The sequence below is a fragment of the Raphanus sativus genome, chromosome 6 (assembly GCF_000801105.2).
Source record: "Raphanus sativus cultivar WK10039 chromosome 6, ASM80110v3, whole genome shotgun sequence".
NCBI lineage: Eukaryota > Viridiplantae > Streptophyta > Magnoliopsida > Brassicales > Brassicaceae > Raphanus > Raphanus sativus.
In genome coordinates, this window is record NC_079516.1 from 53,522,653 (window position 1) to 53,538,785 (window position 16,133).

Genomic DNA, 16,133 nt, shown 5'->3' on the forward strand with positions numbered 1-16,133 from the left:
AGAAAACACTAAAAAGTAGTATATTTACGAAATAATAACTTAGGCAACCGTTATAAAAATAACTTAGTTGGGGGAAAGAATCCTATGCAAATTACCAAATGTAATGAAATGGATCGTTTACTAAAGAAAATGGGAATAAAATAGTGAAGAGATTGGGTAATGGACCTAAATGGAGTAACTACTGTACATTTGGAAAAGAATGTTTCGCCTAACATTCTACTTATGTAACAAACAACATAATAAAAATAAATAAAGCATTCATTGTAATAAATTGTTTAGCTTAGGTCACTCAATGCTAACGTAAAACCTTAATTTCTTTGCTTCTAAAGCATTGCAAAGACACATGGAATCAACATATTCATAACTACTGTTCTATCTACATCGATTTGTTGCCCATCTTAACGATCCCTCTTCTTAATTAATCTTGAGTTTTTTTTTGTAACTGAATCTCCTTATAATTTATAGAATGCATCAGACTAAAGTCTACTAGCAAAACATAAAAACACAATTTTTTTTAATAATTAGCCATATTAAGTACACCATTAGTTTTGCAATATGTTCATCAAAGATGATAATAAATTCAATCAAAACACGATCCCACACATTTTTTGTGTAATTAAAGCTTTGACACACATTTTTTCTTTCAAATGACGATTTTGATTATCTTCCTTCCAAGGAAAAAAGCAATAAAATTTGGATTCGAAAAGACTATACTAGTATAATTATTAAGTTTGTAATAATAATAGCAACAACTAGTATCACTTAGTCATCATCCAATTCACACGCAACAATAAATAAATAAATGAATAATTAGTAACAAACATATAGAAATGGATAGAAATAGTAAGTAAGGTTAGAAAATCCAAACGGTAGTGGAGGAAGGCTTAACCGAAAAAGATTCTCGCTTACTCGACACGCGCGGGAAAAAAAAAAAAGAAATACGTTTTTTTTGCTGTAACTCCGAAGCTGGAGGTTCGGAAAAGAGAGAGAGAAGGAGGGGGAAGAGTGAAGAAGACAGAGTAGTATTAAAGCAGAGTGTTTTTTTAGCTTTACAACCTTGTATTTGAGAGCAATTCAATTTATTCTCATTCATGGTGGTGGTGCTGCTTATGAGTATTCTCCTCTCAATTCCTCCTATATACTAAAAGAAATAAAGGAGAGCCTTCTCACATCATTCATTACCTTTTTTTTTTTATATATCAAAAGAAGAATTTCTCTCTCCCCATTTTCTCTGCCGTTTCTGAAGATGGCTGCGAGTGGGAGTGGGAGTGGTAGGGAAGATGGAGGGATGAGGTTGACGGTGGCATCAGTAATGGAGGAGGTGTTGCAGCAACACGGGAATGGGCTGAGAGATCATGATCTAGACTCTCGTCGTGCTGAAGAAGCTGGTAAATATCCCTTCATTATATACTTTGATCTGATTAAAAATTTGATAAATTTTGGATCTTGTGGGGTAGCATCGAGGAGATACGAGGCGGCAAATTGGCTGAGAAAGATGGTAGGAGTGGTGGGAGCTAAAGATCTGCCTGCTGAGCCAACTGAAGAAGGTTTCAGGCTTGGTTTAAGAAGTGGTATCATCCTTTGCAAAGTCCTCAACAAGGTTCACCCTGCTTCTGTTTCTAAGGTAACTAACTTTTGAGTCAATCATCATTAGGAGGAACATATTGTCTAGAATTATAATTCTCTTTTATTTGTTGTTGGATCAGGTTGTGGAGAGTCCTAGTGATGCCATTCTTGTTGCTGATGGAGCTCCTTTATCAGCCTTTCAGTATTTTGAGAATGTTAGGAACTTCCTTGTTGCTATCCACGATTTGGGCCTTCCTACTTTCGAAGCTTCTGATCTTGAGCAAGTATGATCTACTTCCATCCTCTTCTGATTTCTCTTTTATTTATCAGAATCTTCAAGAACAGCTCACGGATAGGCATTTGTTTTTTCTCTTTCTGTAGGGAGGAAAAACTTCTCGCATTGTGAATTGTGTTTTGGCAATTAAATCGTATGATGAATGGAAACAAAGCGGTGGAATTGGTGTTTGGAAATTTGGTGGTACCATTAAGCCTTCTTCACTGGCAAAAACATCATCTTTCGTTAGAAAGAACTCAGAGCCCTTCATGAACTCTTTATCCAGAACCTCTTCTATCAACTACAGCGACAAGTCTCCCTCTGAGACTGATTCTAACAACCTGGTTTGCCTCTTTAACTCTAAAGCTCACTTGTTGCTTCTGTCTTCTGAAAAAAACTGGAATGTTTGATGTTTAAATATCTTTGTATTTCTGTTTTCAGTCCAACTCAGGTTCATTAAGCACACTTGTTCGCGCTGTTCTATCAGATAAAAGGCCTGAGGATGTGCCCAAAGTGAGTTTCAAACGAACGACTTCACTTGGTTTCTCAGCTTTATATCTTTGGCCTTCAAATCGTTTGGCTTTGTTTGTGCTCTTGACCTAACTGCCTAATGTTGTGGTAACAGCTGATTGAATCCCTGCTAAGTAAAGTTGTCGAAGAGTTTGAAAACCGAGTTACAAACCAGTATGCCATGGTATGTTTTCACTTTCTTCCATCTCTTGGTTCTTTGGTTTGTTACCAATAATATGTTTTATTATTCGGTTGTGTCAAAACTCTTCTAATCATAACAATTCTGTCATGTGAAGGCGGCCAAAGCAGCTCCTAGAGAATCAACTTCTTCACTTAACAACAGATCATTTCATAAACCTCTTGGCGGCGAAAGAGAGGTAAAAGCTTTTACTCTTTTTTTGCTGCAAAAGATAGGTTAGAGGATTTCACTGATTGTTCAAATGTCTTCTTTATAGAGGGAAGAGAAGAGTTTCAGAGCAATAAAGAAAGACGAAACCAATCAGAAAAGCCTGATTCTTCTTGATGAAGATCTGAAAAATCGACAATTTAAACAACTGACAATCTTCAACCAACAACAAGAAGATATAGAAGTAAGCACTACACTACTTCATTTCAAGCTTTCTTCTGAGTTTACGACGGATGACCACAGATTCTGAGTGTATTTACTGCTTTTTAATGGTTTTTTATAGGGACTAAGGCAGACACTCTACACTACAAGGGCTGGTATGCAATTTATGCAGAAGAAGTTTCAAGAAGAGTTCTCTTCTCTTGGTATTCACATCTTTACTCTCTTGCATTCTGAGATAGTTTTGGTTATCCAATAATTTGAGACTAATATATGTCCACAGGCATGCACATTCATGGCCTTGCTCATGCTGCTTCTGGCTATCATCGAGTTCTTGAAGAAAACCGAAAGCTTTATAATCAGGTGCAGGACCTCAAGGGTAGCATCCGTGTTTATTGCCGGGTACGACCATTTTTGCCTGGACAATCCAGCTTTTCTAGTACAATTGGGAGCATGCAGGATGATACCATAGGGATTAACACTGCATCAAGACATGGAAAATCACTCAAATCCTTCAGTTTCAATAAAGTCTTTGGCCCATCTGCGACTCAAGGTAAAGAAACTGAAATGCCTCTCTCTCTCTCTTACTCTCCAGTGATTGAATTTATTCTGAAGGTTCTATCTTGCTCTTTGTAGAGGAGGTATTCTCTGATATGCAGCCATTGGTCCGTTCTGTTCTTGATGGATACAATGTCTGCATATTTGCATATGGTCAAACTGGATCCGGAAAAACATACACAATGGTAAGATCTATAGTTGCAATTATATTTTTTTTGGGAAGATTGTGACATTTTTGTAGGCAATAGATCTTATGTTTTTGCCTCTTATGTAAATTCCTCTAGAGTGGACCAAGAGATATAACGGAGACGAGTCAAGGAGTTAATTACAGAGCACTAGGTGATCTGTTTCTTCTCGCTGAACAAAGAAAAGACACATTCCGTTATGACATTGCTGTTCAGATGATTGAAATTTACAATGAGCAAGTCAGAGACCTTCTGGTTATTGATGGAACCAACAAAAGATATCCTTTTCTTTATTCATCAATGAATATCTGCTTCTTAATGTTTTGGTTTGAGAGAGGGAGAGAGTTCATTTTTTGTATTTCAGTTTCATATTCCTTAACGTCTTTGATACGTTAGAGATCAGGAATAGCTCTCAAAAGGGTCTAAGTGTACCGGATGCAAGCCTTGTTCCAGTTTCTTCAACATATGATGTGATTGATCTAATGAAACTTGGGCATAAGAACCGTGCTGTTGGATCAACAGCCTTGAATGATAGAAGCAGCCGTTCTCATAGGTAAACGGGAAAATATTTTCAAGAGCAGAGAGAGAGAGAGCATATTAATCTTTAAATGTCTTAGGCAAATCATTGTCAACTTCCTTGCAGTTGCTTGACTGTTCATGTTCAAGGAAGAGACTTGACATCAGGAGCTGTTCTTCGTGGATGTATGCACCTTGTGGATCTAGCAGGGAGTGAAAGGGTAGATAAATCTGAAGTTACTGGAGACAGACTAAAAGAAGCACAGCACATCAACAAGTCTCTATCTGCTTTAGGAGATGTGATTGCTTCACTAGCTCACAAGAACCCTCATGTTCCTTACAGAAACAGCAAACTCACACAACTTCTTCAGGATTCGCTTGGTAAAGGATAAAAATTAGTAGTTTATTCCCAAATATTTGCAGCTTAGAACTCGCTTTGTTCTTAACTTGGGGTTGCAAATATGATATTATCTCAGGGGGACAAGCAAAGACATTGATGTTTGTGCACATTAGTCCTGAAACAGATGCAGTTGGGGAAACAATAAGCACTTTGAAGTTTGCGGAGAGAGTAGCTACAGTTGAGCTCGGTGCTGCCCGGGTGAACAACGATACATCAGATGTTAAGGAACTCAAAGAACAGGTCTTTTTGTTGCTTAAACTGAATCTCATGTTTTTTTAGTTTCTTGGCTGATATAGTAGATTAAACTGACTCATAGCTTTGTTATTAGATTGCTACTCTTAAAGCAGCACTCGCTAGAAAAGAAGCAGGGTCACAACAGAACACTATCATAACAACTCCTGGTGGCTCTGAGAAACACAAAGCCAGAACTGGTGAAGTAGAGGTGATTGATTCAACGTTCTTCCCAAACTCAAGTCTTATAGTTTATAATCATGACTCAGGTTGGATATTGTTTGTTTTGAGTGATTGCAGATTCATAACAGTAGCATCATGACAAAGAAATCAGAGAGCTGTGAAGTGGAGGAGATTACAGTGAACTCCCCACCTTGGCCACCGGTAGCAAGTCCAGGCCAAACCTACAGAGAGGAAGACCCAAGTTTCGGGACAAGCGAGTGGGTTGATAAGGTAATGGTGAATAACAGGCAAGACGAGATGAGGAGAGTGGAGAGTCTCTGGGGAGGAGGAATGACAGACAATGGGATAAGCGTTCTGCCTGAAGATTTTTACAGGAGAGATGTGTCTTCAGACAGTTCAAGAATATTCTCTGAACATTCTTACAACATCTTCATGGGAAACAACAATAGCAGCACAGACGATGTAGATGCAGCCACAAGTGACTCATCTGAGCCAGACTTGCTCTGGCAATATAACCAAGCCGCCTCCAAGATGTCATCGACAACAAGCACTCTTGAGCCAAGAACCAAGAAACCTGTCTCAAAACCGATGAGAAGTCCTCAAATCAGGTTCTTTTTCACCTACTACTACTACATCGAAACTCCTTTGTGAAACAACGACAATATAGAATCCTTTTTAACAATTTTTCTTGAACAGGAACACAAACACGGTTACACGTCCTTCAGCGAATGGTCCTCGTACCTCCACGAAACATTTAGGTCCTGCTGATATGAAGCGTAAAGCAAGCGTTAGACGTTGAAAGAGGCCATTCACTCTCACACACGCATAAATATATATACTATACAGTCGACACCTGGTTCTTTATTTGATTATTTTACTTCCACTGGTTTCTTCATTGTTTCTTCTTCTATTTTTCTGGCTGTGCATGTTTTTCTATATATATATAACACAGACAATGCAGCAATAGTTTCTTCTTGTTGCTTCTTCTTCTCTTTCTTTGTTTTTTTTTTCTGGTCTGTTCTTCTATGTATATTCTTTCAGTAGCTGAACATAAAACAATATTTGTATGTAACACTATTTTGCCTGTGAGTTTTTATATAATGTTTGGAGTTTTCTTTTCTTTTCTCTTTGAGATTTGCAGAGTTAAAACCTTTTCAAATCATAGACCAGAATCTTTGGTTGATGCATTTCTAATTAGTTGCCAATTTTGTCTATCTTCTGATCATCTTCCATTCCATAGTGACAACAAATGTTAATAATCTATCTTGTTAAAACAGAAACATTTTGTTGGACCTAACATTTATTTTGTAAGTTTTTAAATTAAATACACATTTATACTTTATAATTAAACATACATTAAATCACTAATGTTCCTTTCTTTATACTACTATCCATGTTTCCAAACAATATACTTATTTCTTTATAATACTGTCAATGTTTCCAAACAATATACTTATTTCTTTATACTACTATCAATGTTTCCAAACAATATATTTTTTATACTACTATCAATGTTTCCAAATAATACAATAATTAATCTTAGTTATTTTATATCTATCATTTTCTCTTTAAAATTTTGTAGAGACGTCATAATTTCATAAATTGCAAAATAGTGAACTTTAAAATTTCGATTATAAGATTACAAATTATGAAACTATTACAATTTAAATCCAATTAGATTACATATCGGTCATCCATCAGTTCAATCGGTTAGTCTCGGATTTTAATGATTTTTTAATATGAATATTTTAAAAACATAAACTGAATTGTCAGATCTCCGGATTAACCGGTATAATCACAATCGGATTGAATTTAAAAATACTGATTTAAATACAAAAATATTTTAAATACACACTCTTTAAAAATTACCAAAATATTTGTTAAATTATTAGTAAAAATTTTCATCGTAAAATATCCCGCGCTTCAAAAGCGCGGGTCAAAATCTAGTTTTTTATTTAAAATGGAAATAAGTTTTTATATTGACCAAAAAATAAAAAAATAAATAAATAAACCACTTTTTATCAGTTGAAAAATGAAAAGTGATATATGAAATTATGAAGACCAAAATATTTTTTTTATTTGTTAGAAAAGGCATTATTAATAATAAAAAACAAAATTTATCGGCCCAATACATTTCAAAATTCGACCAACCAAGTTGAGTTGATTCGTTGAATCATCGTTTCTCTAAATATACTAAAATTTGCCCCGCATCTTTTGCAACGTGCTCCGTCGTCATCTCGCAGCTCTCTCCACCTTCGTCTCCCAAGGTTTGTCTTTACGTTTACAGATTCGTTAATTTGAAGTGTTCTTCTGATCTGAGAAATGCGAGATTTGATGATTGTTCTCTCGCGTCTTTGATCAGTGCAGTGGTACTGTTGTTAGGTAGAAGAACCCCACCCAAATGGCGATTTACGTCGCGTCACGGCGTCTCTCCAGCGGAACAGCTGCGGCGACGCTGCGTTATGCCACTGCTCTGAGATCTTATTCGACGTCGTTTAGGGAAGAGAGGGACACCTTCGGCCCGATCCAAGTTCCTTCCGATAAGTTCGGGATCTCATCTTCTTCTTCTTCTTTTTACCGTAAAGTATTGAATATCTCAGTCTTATCGTTGTTGTTGTTTCTGTGTCAGATTGTGGGGAGCACAGACGCAGAGATCTCTGCAGAACTTCGAGATCGGCGGTGAGCGGGAGCGTATGCCCGAACCTATCGTCCGCGCTTTTGGCGTCTTGAAGAAGTGCGCTGCCAAGGTACACACCTATACTCTAATGCTTGCTTCTTTTGGAGAGATTTTCATTTGCCTTGTCGTCGTTTTTGATTTAGGTAAACATGGAGTATGGACTCGATCCAACGATTGGGAAAGCGATTATGGAAGCAGCTCAGGAAGTAGCTGAGGGCAAACTCAATGATCATTTCCCCCTTGTTGTTTGGCAAACTGGTAGTGGCACTCAGAGTAACATGAATGCTAATGAGGTCATTGCTAACAGAGCAGCTGAGATTCTTGGTCGCAAACGTGGTGAAAAATGCGTCCACCCTAATGACCATGTCAACCGTTCTCAATCTTCTAACGACACTTTCCCTACTGTAACCTCCCCCACCTTTTCCTTTCTATTGCTTTCCCGCTCTGTTTCTTTGTTGTTCCTTACTAATTGTCTTATTGATTTTGCATTCTTCTCTAGGTCATGCACATTGCAGCTGCAACCGAGATTAATTCAAGGCTCATCCCTAGTTTGAAAACTTTGCATTCCACTCTCCACTCTAAGGTCTCATTCCTCTCTTCTCAACCTGACACCCTTGATCTACTCGCTGACACTTCCTTTGTAGACTGTTGCATTTTTGCGTTTAAAGAACATCTTCTGAGCTCTGTTCGTTAATCTAGCTTTTCTAGACCTATGTATTCCACTTCCTGCGTTTTTTAATTTTGCTCTGTATTCTGAAATCTTTCTAACTTATCTCGTTTTCTGGCAGTCCTTCGAGTTCAAAGATATTGTCAAAATTGGAAGAACTCACACTCAAGATGCTACTCCTTTGACCCTTGGACAAGAATTTGGTGGCTATGCTACTCAAGTATGTACCTAAACTGAAAATTCTTGTGCAGTCAGCAATTCTTTTTTTCTTTTTAAAGAAAAAATTGGATCTCATGATATCGCAGGTTAAGTATGGACTTAATCGAGTCACATGCACTCTACCCCGCCTCTATCAGGTTTGTGAAGTGATATCTTTTGAGGATCTGATTTGTCCTATTTTCATTGAGGTCTAACTTGCCAGAAAATGTTTTGCCCAGCTTGCACAAGGTGGAACTGCTGTTGGGACAGGACTAAACACCAAGAAAGGGTATATCTCTCATTTTAGTATTTATTTCCATCCCAAGTTCATCTCCTCATAGTCCCACTGCTGGTAATATCTGTTCAGGTTTGATGTAAAGATAGCTGCTGCAGTGGCAGAAGAAACAAACCTGCCGTTCGTCACTGCAGAAAACAAGTTCGAAGCTCTGGTTAGCCTCTAAACGAGATAGTATACTCTTATACTGTTGATATTTGAAATCAGTTTCTGAGTTTTTCTACCTTTTTTCAGGCTGCACACGATGCTTGTGTTGAAACCAGTGGGTCACTTAACACAATCGCCACGTCGTTGATGAAAATTGCCAATGATATACGTTTTCTTGGAAGGTATTTTCTGATCTTTGGGGATTCGTTTTCTTATCTTCATTCAAGAGTTACAATATGTTCTTATTGGTTAAACATGTCTTTATATAGTGGTCCAAGATGTGGTCTTGGTGAACTTGTTCTGCCTGAAAATGAGCCAGGAAGCAGCATCATGCCTGTATGAATTCAGTCTTCCTTTATTTCTGTCTTTGTTATTGTTAATTTATATTTAGATGAATTTTAATTGCTCTCTCTCCATCTCAGGGGAAGGTGAACCCTACACAGTGTGAGGCCTTGACCATGGTTTGTGCTCAGGTAAGTTCTATTCATCAGTAGATTCTTACTGACATAGGAATCTAATTTTTTTCCTGACTCTTTTGAGTTGCATCTTACAAAATTGCAGGTAATGGGCAACCATGTCGCTGTGACAGTTGGTGGGTCAAATGGTCATTTCGAATTGAATGTATTTAAGCCGGTGATCGCAAGCTCTCTCTTGCATGTACGTTAATGTTTCTCTCCCTTGTGCATCTATTTCTTATAAAAATATACCAATTACTTAACCATTTGAACTTGCGACTTTGACAGTCTGTAAGATTGATAGCAGATGCTTCAGCTTCGTTTGAGAAAAACTGTGTGAGGGGCATTGAGGCCAACAAAGAAAGGATCTCAAAGCTATTACACGAGGTATATAGGACTTCTTCTCATTAATTTGCTGGTGTCATAAGTATCCACCAATATGCAAATGATTCTTTGCTTATAATTATTTTTTTCTGGATCTGTAGTCTCTTATGCTTGTGACATCATTGAATCCGGTAAGTCTCCAAATGTTCAACTCTGCTTTGTTTTACAAATAAATTTTAACTCAATGCCATTGCCAAGTTTTAAAATTATTGTCTACTTTACCAGAAAATCGGATATGACAATGCTGCAGCAGTTGCCAAGAAAGCTCACAAAGAAGGATCGACATTGAAGGTAAACACAACAAAGTCTATATGCTTCATCAGGAAATTAAACGTACTTGAGAGGAGTTTAAAAATTGATTTGGAAGAAGAGGTTATAAACAGGTTTTTTTTAGTCTCTGAGTTTTAAATTTTTATCCTACAGGAAGCGGCTCTGAAGTTAGGTGTTCTTACCTCTGAAGAGTTTGATACGCTTGTCGTCCCCGAGAAGATGATCGGGCCCTCCGATTGATGTTGAGCTAAAAGCTTCATTTCACATGTCTTATTCTTGTTAAGGGTGTAATGACAAATAAGCAAATCCCAGAAACTCAAATTCAGATTTTGCATTGGAAGGATTCAATTCTTGATGTATCAGTTATTTTTGTTGAATAAAAGAGTAACTATTCATTTTTAGACCAGAAAAGAAATGAGTAACTAGTCTATGTCCGGATGAAGGAAGGAGAAAACTAAATAAGTGTAGTGTGTTATGTAAGGCAGTGATACTGGTGATGGCTGCTGTGGTATGGGACTCGACGATGTGAACTTGGCCAATATTGTGTTGGAAGGCCTTTGGTGGCTTCAGGATTTTTACATTTAACATATCAATTTGTTTAACATGGGCCAATGTTAAACTAGCCAAGAAATCGGTTTTATTATAAATCAGATTTTATTTTAGAATGGGCCATATCAAAGTTCAAATTTATCCGGAAAGCCTGAAATGAGATTCTGTCACGCGCTAAAAACCGAGGATTTAGGAGAAAAGGCGCGCGTGTGGATGGATAGCAGCGCCCCCACTTGTAGGGCAGAAATATAAAATATTATTAAAAATCAGAGAAAACAGAGGACGTCCAATGTATCTGTCTGAACACTTTTCCGTTTTTGTAGGATTTTTATTTATTTTCTGTCCCAATCAATCAATTGTTGGTTCAATGTATCTTCCCTTTTCAGTCTTCTTCATCGTCTTCTTCTCTTTATTTGTTTTGTCTTTCTTCAAATCATGAATAAAACTTGTTTTATTTCCCTTTAAAAAAATATGTATTTGGTTAGTCTCAGCATCTCCAATGTAAAACACCATTTTTTCCTCCAAAATAGAGTAAAAGTAATTATGGAGTAAAAATGCTCTAATCCTAGGCCTGGGCATTCGGGTCGTCGGGTCGGGTTCGGTCCGGGTCTTTTCGGATCCGGATCTTTCGGGTCTAGGAGTCTAGGACCCGATAGGATAATTTCAAATTTTCGATTCCGGGTCGGTTCGAGTCGTACCGGGTCTGGATCGGGTCGGGTCTTATATAGTTGGACCCATTCGGGTAACTAGAATTTATCGGTTCGGTTCTGGAACGGGTTCGGGTCGGGTTCGGTTCGGATTCAACCTAAAAAATACCTAAAAATACAAAAAAAAAAATCTGAAAATATTAATATATCCGAAAATATTTGACATTTTATTTAAAATTTGTGTTTTTATTATATTAAAATGTGTATATATACTAAACTATGCGAGATAGAACAATAGTTGGTTGTCTCTTAGTGGCTGACCCCTTTGCTATGTAGACAAATAACCCGTCTTCGACTCCCCGTTGATTCATTTTATTTAATTTATATTATTAATTCGGGTACCCGCCGGGTTTCGGGTTCGGATCGGGTCGGGTCCAAGACCCGCGGGTCCTCTACAACAAGACCCGATAGGGTAATTTGATCGGGTCGGTTCCTACCCGGACCGGATTTTTTCGGGTCGGTTTCGGGTCGGGTCTTCGGGTCCGGGTAAAATGCCCATGCCTATCTAATCCTACTCCATTTCTCACTTCATAATGGAGTGATGAACAAAAAAAAATTAGATTACTCCATTTATGGAGTAAACTCCATTATGGAGTGAGAAATGAAGTGAGGTTGGAGCATTTTCTACTCCAAACTCACTTTTACTCCATTTTAAAAGAAAAAATGGAGTTGGGTTGAAGATTATCTCCAACCCATAACACTATTTTTGTGTCAAAACCACACTATTTTAGTGTAATTTTAACACTAAAAAGAGTTTTTCTCCAACCACAACACCAAACTTCACACTAAAAGTTATTTTATAATATTATATGTATTTATTTATCATTTTTCATTTATTTATTTGTAAGTTTTATTAATTAAATAAGTGAATAGTGTTTTAGTGGAGTAAATAGTGTTTTACTGTGGTGAATAGTGTCACACCAAATTTGGTGTGAAATTATAGTGTTGCACCAAAATGGTGTAATTTTTGCAGTCTCATTGGAGATGGTTTTGGTGTAAAAACTACACCAAAATAGTGTTTTCCAATCCCATTGGAGATGGCCTTAGTTCATTATTTTGGACCAACTTTGGGTAATTCATGGCATGTGCTTAGTATATTATACATATCAATGAAAGAAAGCGTATTTTTATGTCTTAAAGTAAGTAGAAGTTTTAGAAACATTGAATCTGAACATTGACAAATCGATAAAGGAAACCGAATAAAAATATATATTGAACGTACCACTTGAGATGGACTCTTCCTCTTAGCACCTCTGATCTGAAGTATGGGTTGGGAGGCCCTAAATACATCCAATTGTATACCGACACGTCACCTTATTCTCACGTATGGATTGAGTTTTAACATCCACGTCAGCTTTCGCACGTGCCATGACTCTCTCTCTCTCTCGTGACGCTTTTTGCTCTCTCCCTCCTCCAAGGTTCACTTTGATTCACTGTCGTCGTCTCTTTTTCCATGAAAGCTAAAGACGAGAGATCTCTGACTCTGCGAGAGAAAAGAGAGCTCTCCTTTTCTTCTTCATAAGCTACGTTCCCTCCTCCTCCTACGACCTCCCAAGGTTTGTAATCCATTCTTCTTCTTCTTCTTCATTTCGATCCTTGTATGTCGCTTTTTCCTCTGCTCGAATCTGTACAAGTTTTATAAGTCTGACGAGAGTCTCCATTAGCTTTACGCGAAAATCTAGTAGAGTTTTGATTTCACTGATCTAGCATTTCCTCTGATCGATCTGTGTAGTTAAGTTTCTCAGATCGGACTTGGATCGATTTTTTTTTTGTATGATTCCGATTTACTCTTTAACGTTTCGGAACTCATCTGATTGCTCATAGAGCAGATTTCACCAGACTCTAAGTCTCTCCATCGTTACTACTGGAGAAATTAAAATGAAAAACGTCTTGATGTGTGTTTTGAGCAGGTCCGAAAAATGGAGCCGTGTGATTGTTTTGAAACAAATGCAAATCATGACGATCTCTTAGTCAAATATCAATACATCTCCGACGCGCTCATTGCTCTAGCCTACTTCTCCATCCCGCTCGAGCTCATCTACTTCGTCAACAAGTCTGCCTTCTTCCCTTACAAATGGGTCCTCATGCAGTTCGGTGCCTTCATCATCCTCTGCGGCGCCACCCACTTCATCAACCTCTGGATGTTTTTCAACCACTCCAAAGTCGTTGCCATCGTCATGACCCTCGCCAAAGTCTCCTGCGCTGCCGTCTCCTGTGCCACTGCCCTCATGCTGGTTCACATCATCCCTGATCTTCTGAGCGTCAAGAACCGGGAGCTGTTCCTCAAGAAGAAAGCCGACGAGCTTGACAGAGAGATGGGTCTCATTCTCACCCAGGAGGAGACTGGCAGGCACGTCCGGATGCTTACTCATGAGATCAGAAGCACTCTTGATAGACACACTATTCTCAGGACCACTCTCGTTGAGCTTGGTAAAACTCTTTGCCTCGAGGAGTGCGCCTTGTGGATGCCCTCTCAGAGTGGTCTCTATCTTCAGCTTTCTCATACTTTGAGCCACAAGATTCAAGTTGGAAGCAGTGTCCCTATTAATCTCCCCATAATTAACCAACTCTTCAACAGCGCTCAAGCAATGCACATACCTCATACATGTCCCTTGGCTAAGATTGGGCCTCCGGTTGGGAGATATGCGCCTCCCGAGGTTGTCTCTGTCCGTGTACCTCTTCTGCACCTCTCGAATTTCCAGGGAAGTGACTGGTCTGATCTCTCTGGCAAAGGCTACGCTATCATGGTCCTGATTCTCCCCACTGATGGTGCAAGAAAATGGAGAGACCATGAGTTGGAACTCGTCGAAGTTGTGGCCGATCAGGTCCATTTCTTTCACTTTTCATATATGTTTTGATTTTGTAATCTCTCTCTCACTCTCTCGCTTTATTCATTCAGGTGGCTGTGGCTCTTTCACACGCAGCGATTCTGGAGGAATCCATGCACGCTCGTGACCAGCTTATCGAGCAGAACTTTGCCTTAGACAAGGCTCGTCAAGAGGCAGAGATGGCAGTACATGCTCGGAATGATTTCCTAGCTGTCATGAACCACGAGATGAGGACACCCATGCATGCCATCATCTCTCTCTCTTCTCTCCTTCTTGAGACCGAGCTATCTCCAGAGCAGAGAGTTATGATCGAGACTATATTGAAAAGTAGCAATCTCGTGGCTACACTCATCAGCGACGTTCTGGATCTGTCGAGATTGGAAGATGGGAGCTTGCTCTTGGAAAATGAACCATTCAGTCTCCAAGCCATCTTTGAAGAGGTAACTACTAATTAATTATATCCCTCCAGATTAGCCAGTGAAGTCCCATTATCTTTACACAAAAAGCTTTGAATCTGTAGGTCATCTCTCTGATAAAGCCAATCGCATCGGTGAAGAAACTATCTACGAATCTGATCCTCTCTGCAGACTTGCCGGCTTATGCTATAGGTGATGAGAAACGTCTGATGCAAACTATTCTCAACATCATGGGAAACGCTGTGAAATTCACCAAGGAAGGCCACGTCTCCATAATAGCTTCTATCATGAAACCTGAGTCCTTGAGAGAATTACCATCTCCAGACTTCTATCCAGTTCCAAGTGACAATCACTTCTACCTATGCGTGCAGGTTAGTCCCAACCAATCCACATAATTATATAGCTTCATAGTTCGTGTGATGTTTTAAATTGTTAATGATGTGGGTGCAGGTGAAGGACACAGGGTGTGGAATTCACACGCAAGACATTCCTTTTCTCTTCACCAAATTTGTGCAGCCTCGGACTGGAGCTCAGAGGAACCATTCTGGTGCAGGACTCGGTCTAGCTCTCTGCAAACGGTAACGAACCAAAAAGTAGATGTATATGAAATGTAAGCATGTGGTGTGTAACAAAAGAGTTGAGAGCATTTAATTTGATCTTTGGCTAGGTTCGTTGGGCTAATGGGAGGATGCATATGGATAGAAAGCGAAGGGATAGAGAAAGGGTGCACGGCTTCGTTCATAATAAAGCTGGGTATCTGCAATGGTCCCAGCAGTAGCAGCGGTTCAATGGCGCTACGTCTTGCAGCTAAATCACAAACAAGACCGTGGAACTGGTGATAACACATTACAGATGGATATGTTGACTTCCATTGAGGAGAGCTTTTTTTGGGTAACTATCACACAGCAGGAAGAGAAAGGAGAATGTATTATTATTATATACATGGCCGGAAGTGTTGAACTGATCTTTAACTTGTTTGATTTTTGTTGGATGTAATTTGTAAATGAAAACACATACATATATATATATATATATATATGTATGCCGGGAGGTGTATCTCTGTCTTTTAACCACCGTTTGTTGAAGTTTTATCTTGAGAGGACATTGGCATATGTACTAGTTCAAAGATGGACTCATGACTCTGTTTGTTTGAATAGCATGAGCCTATAAAATAAAGAATTACCAGCTTCAATGAAGAGAGGTTTGGTTTTATACCTTAGCATGTCGTTCTTCTCGCCTAGCTTGGCCTCAAAACTCATCAGATGAAAAAAGTCTTTTCTCTTCTGACAGCAGTTTGAGACTATTTGGTTTTTCCTTGTCTTCAATAGGAGACTCGCAACCATTTATCAGATGACCACCGCCACCGCCTACTTCTCTATTCTTGTTGTTGTTGATTCAGTTTTTTTTTATATAGATACGATGGACGAGCTCTGATCATGCCCTAAAACTACTAGAAAATATAACGTTTCTTGTCTACGCCCTAGTAAGCCAAGAACCCAAGTAGAGTCTCTAATAAACAACGCCATGCCCTAAAAATTGTAAGAAAAAATAT

The 16,133-nt window shown here is 38.6% G+C and overlaps 3 protein-coding genes across 5 annotated transcripts; all 3 read left to right on the forward strand.

Annotated features, from left to right (window-relative positions):
* The first annotated feature begins 1,054 nt into the window (after window positions 1-1,054).
* LOC108811528 (kinesin-like protein KIN-14I) lies at window positions 1,055-6,112 on the forward strand. The gene is made up of 18 exons (XM_018583582.2): window positions 1,055-1,388; window positions 1,458-1,624; window positions 1,707-1,850; window positions 1,948-2,184; window positions 2,282-2,353; window positions 2,466-2,534; window positions 2,647-2,727; window positions 2,806-2,940; window positions 3,040-3,121; window positions 3,199-3,468; window positions 3,552-3,658; window positions 3,758-3,936; window positions 4,050-4,211; window positions 4,302-4,555; window positions 4,651-4,814; window positions 4,903-5,016; window positions 5,106-5,596; window positions 5,685-6,112. Exons 1-18 carry the CDS (start codon window positions 1,247-1,249, stop codon window positions 5,785-5,787), a joined length of 2,973 nt encoding a protein of 990 aa, XP_018439084.2. The 5' UTR covers window positions 1,055-1,246; the 3' UTR covers window positions 5,788-6,112.
* A 1,001-nt stretch (window positions 6,113-7,113) lies between these two features.
* Window positions 7,114-10,482, forward strand: LOC108811530 (fumarate hydratase 1, mitochondrial). Of its 3 annotated transcripts, none has more exons than XM_018583585.2 (17): window positions 7,114-7,255; window positions 7,356-7,532; window positions 7,618-7,735; window positions 7,809-8,069; window positions 8,165-8,248; window positions 8,454-8,552; window positions 8,638-8,688; window positions 8,770-8,819; window positions 8,898-8,979; window positions 9,060-9,154; window positions 9,242-9,308; window positions 9,395-9,445; window positions 9,534-9,629; window positions 9,716-9,814; window positions 9,913-9,942; window positions 10,037-10,102; window positions 10,235-10,482. In XM_018583585.2, exons 2-17 carry the CDS (start codon window positions 7,390-7,392, stop codon window positions 10,319-10,321), a joined length of 1,479 nt encoding a protein of 492 aa, XP_018439087.1. In that variant the 5' UTR covers window positions 7,114-7,255; window positions 7,356-7,389; the 3' UTR covers window positions 10,322-10,482. The 3 variants fall into 3 exon arrangements, with proteins under 3 accessions (XP_018439087.1, XP_018439088.1, XP_056845150.1); XM_018583586.2 differs by having other exon boundaries at window positions 7,118-7,255; window positions 7,351-7,532; XM_056989170.1 differs by having other exon boundaries at window positions 7,237-7,255; window positions 7,371-7,532.
* A 2,083-nt stretch (window positions 10,483-12,565) lies between these two features.
* On the forward strand, window positions 12,566-15,685 carry LOC108811529 (ethylene response sensor 1). The gene is made up of 6 exons (XM_018583583.2): window positions 12,566-12,893; window positions 13,248-14,162; window positions 14,237-14,605; window positions 14,686-14,952; window positions 15,032-15,159; window positions 15,249-15,685. The coding sequence occupies exons 2-6, from the start codon at window positions 13,257-13,259 to the stop codon at window positions 15,418-15,420; spliced, it is 1,842 nt and encodes a 613-aa protein (XP_018439085.1). The 5' UTR covers window positions 12,566-12,893; window positions 13,248-13,256; the 3' UTR covers window positions 15,421-15,685.
* Window positions 15,686-16,133: the final 448 nt, after the last annotated feature.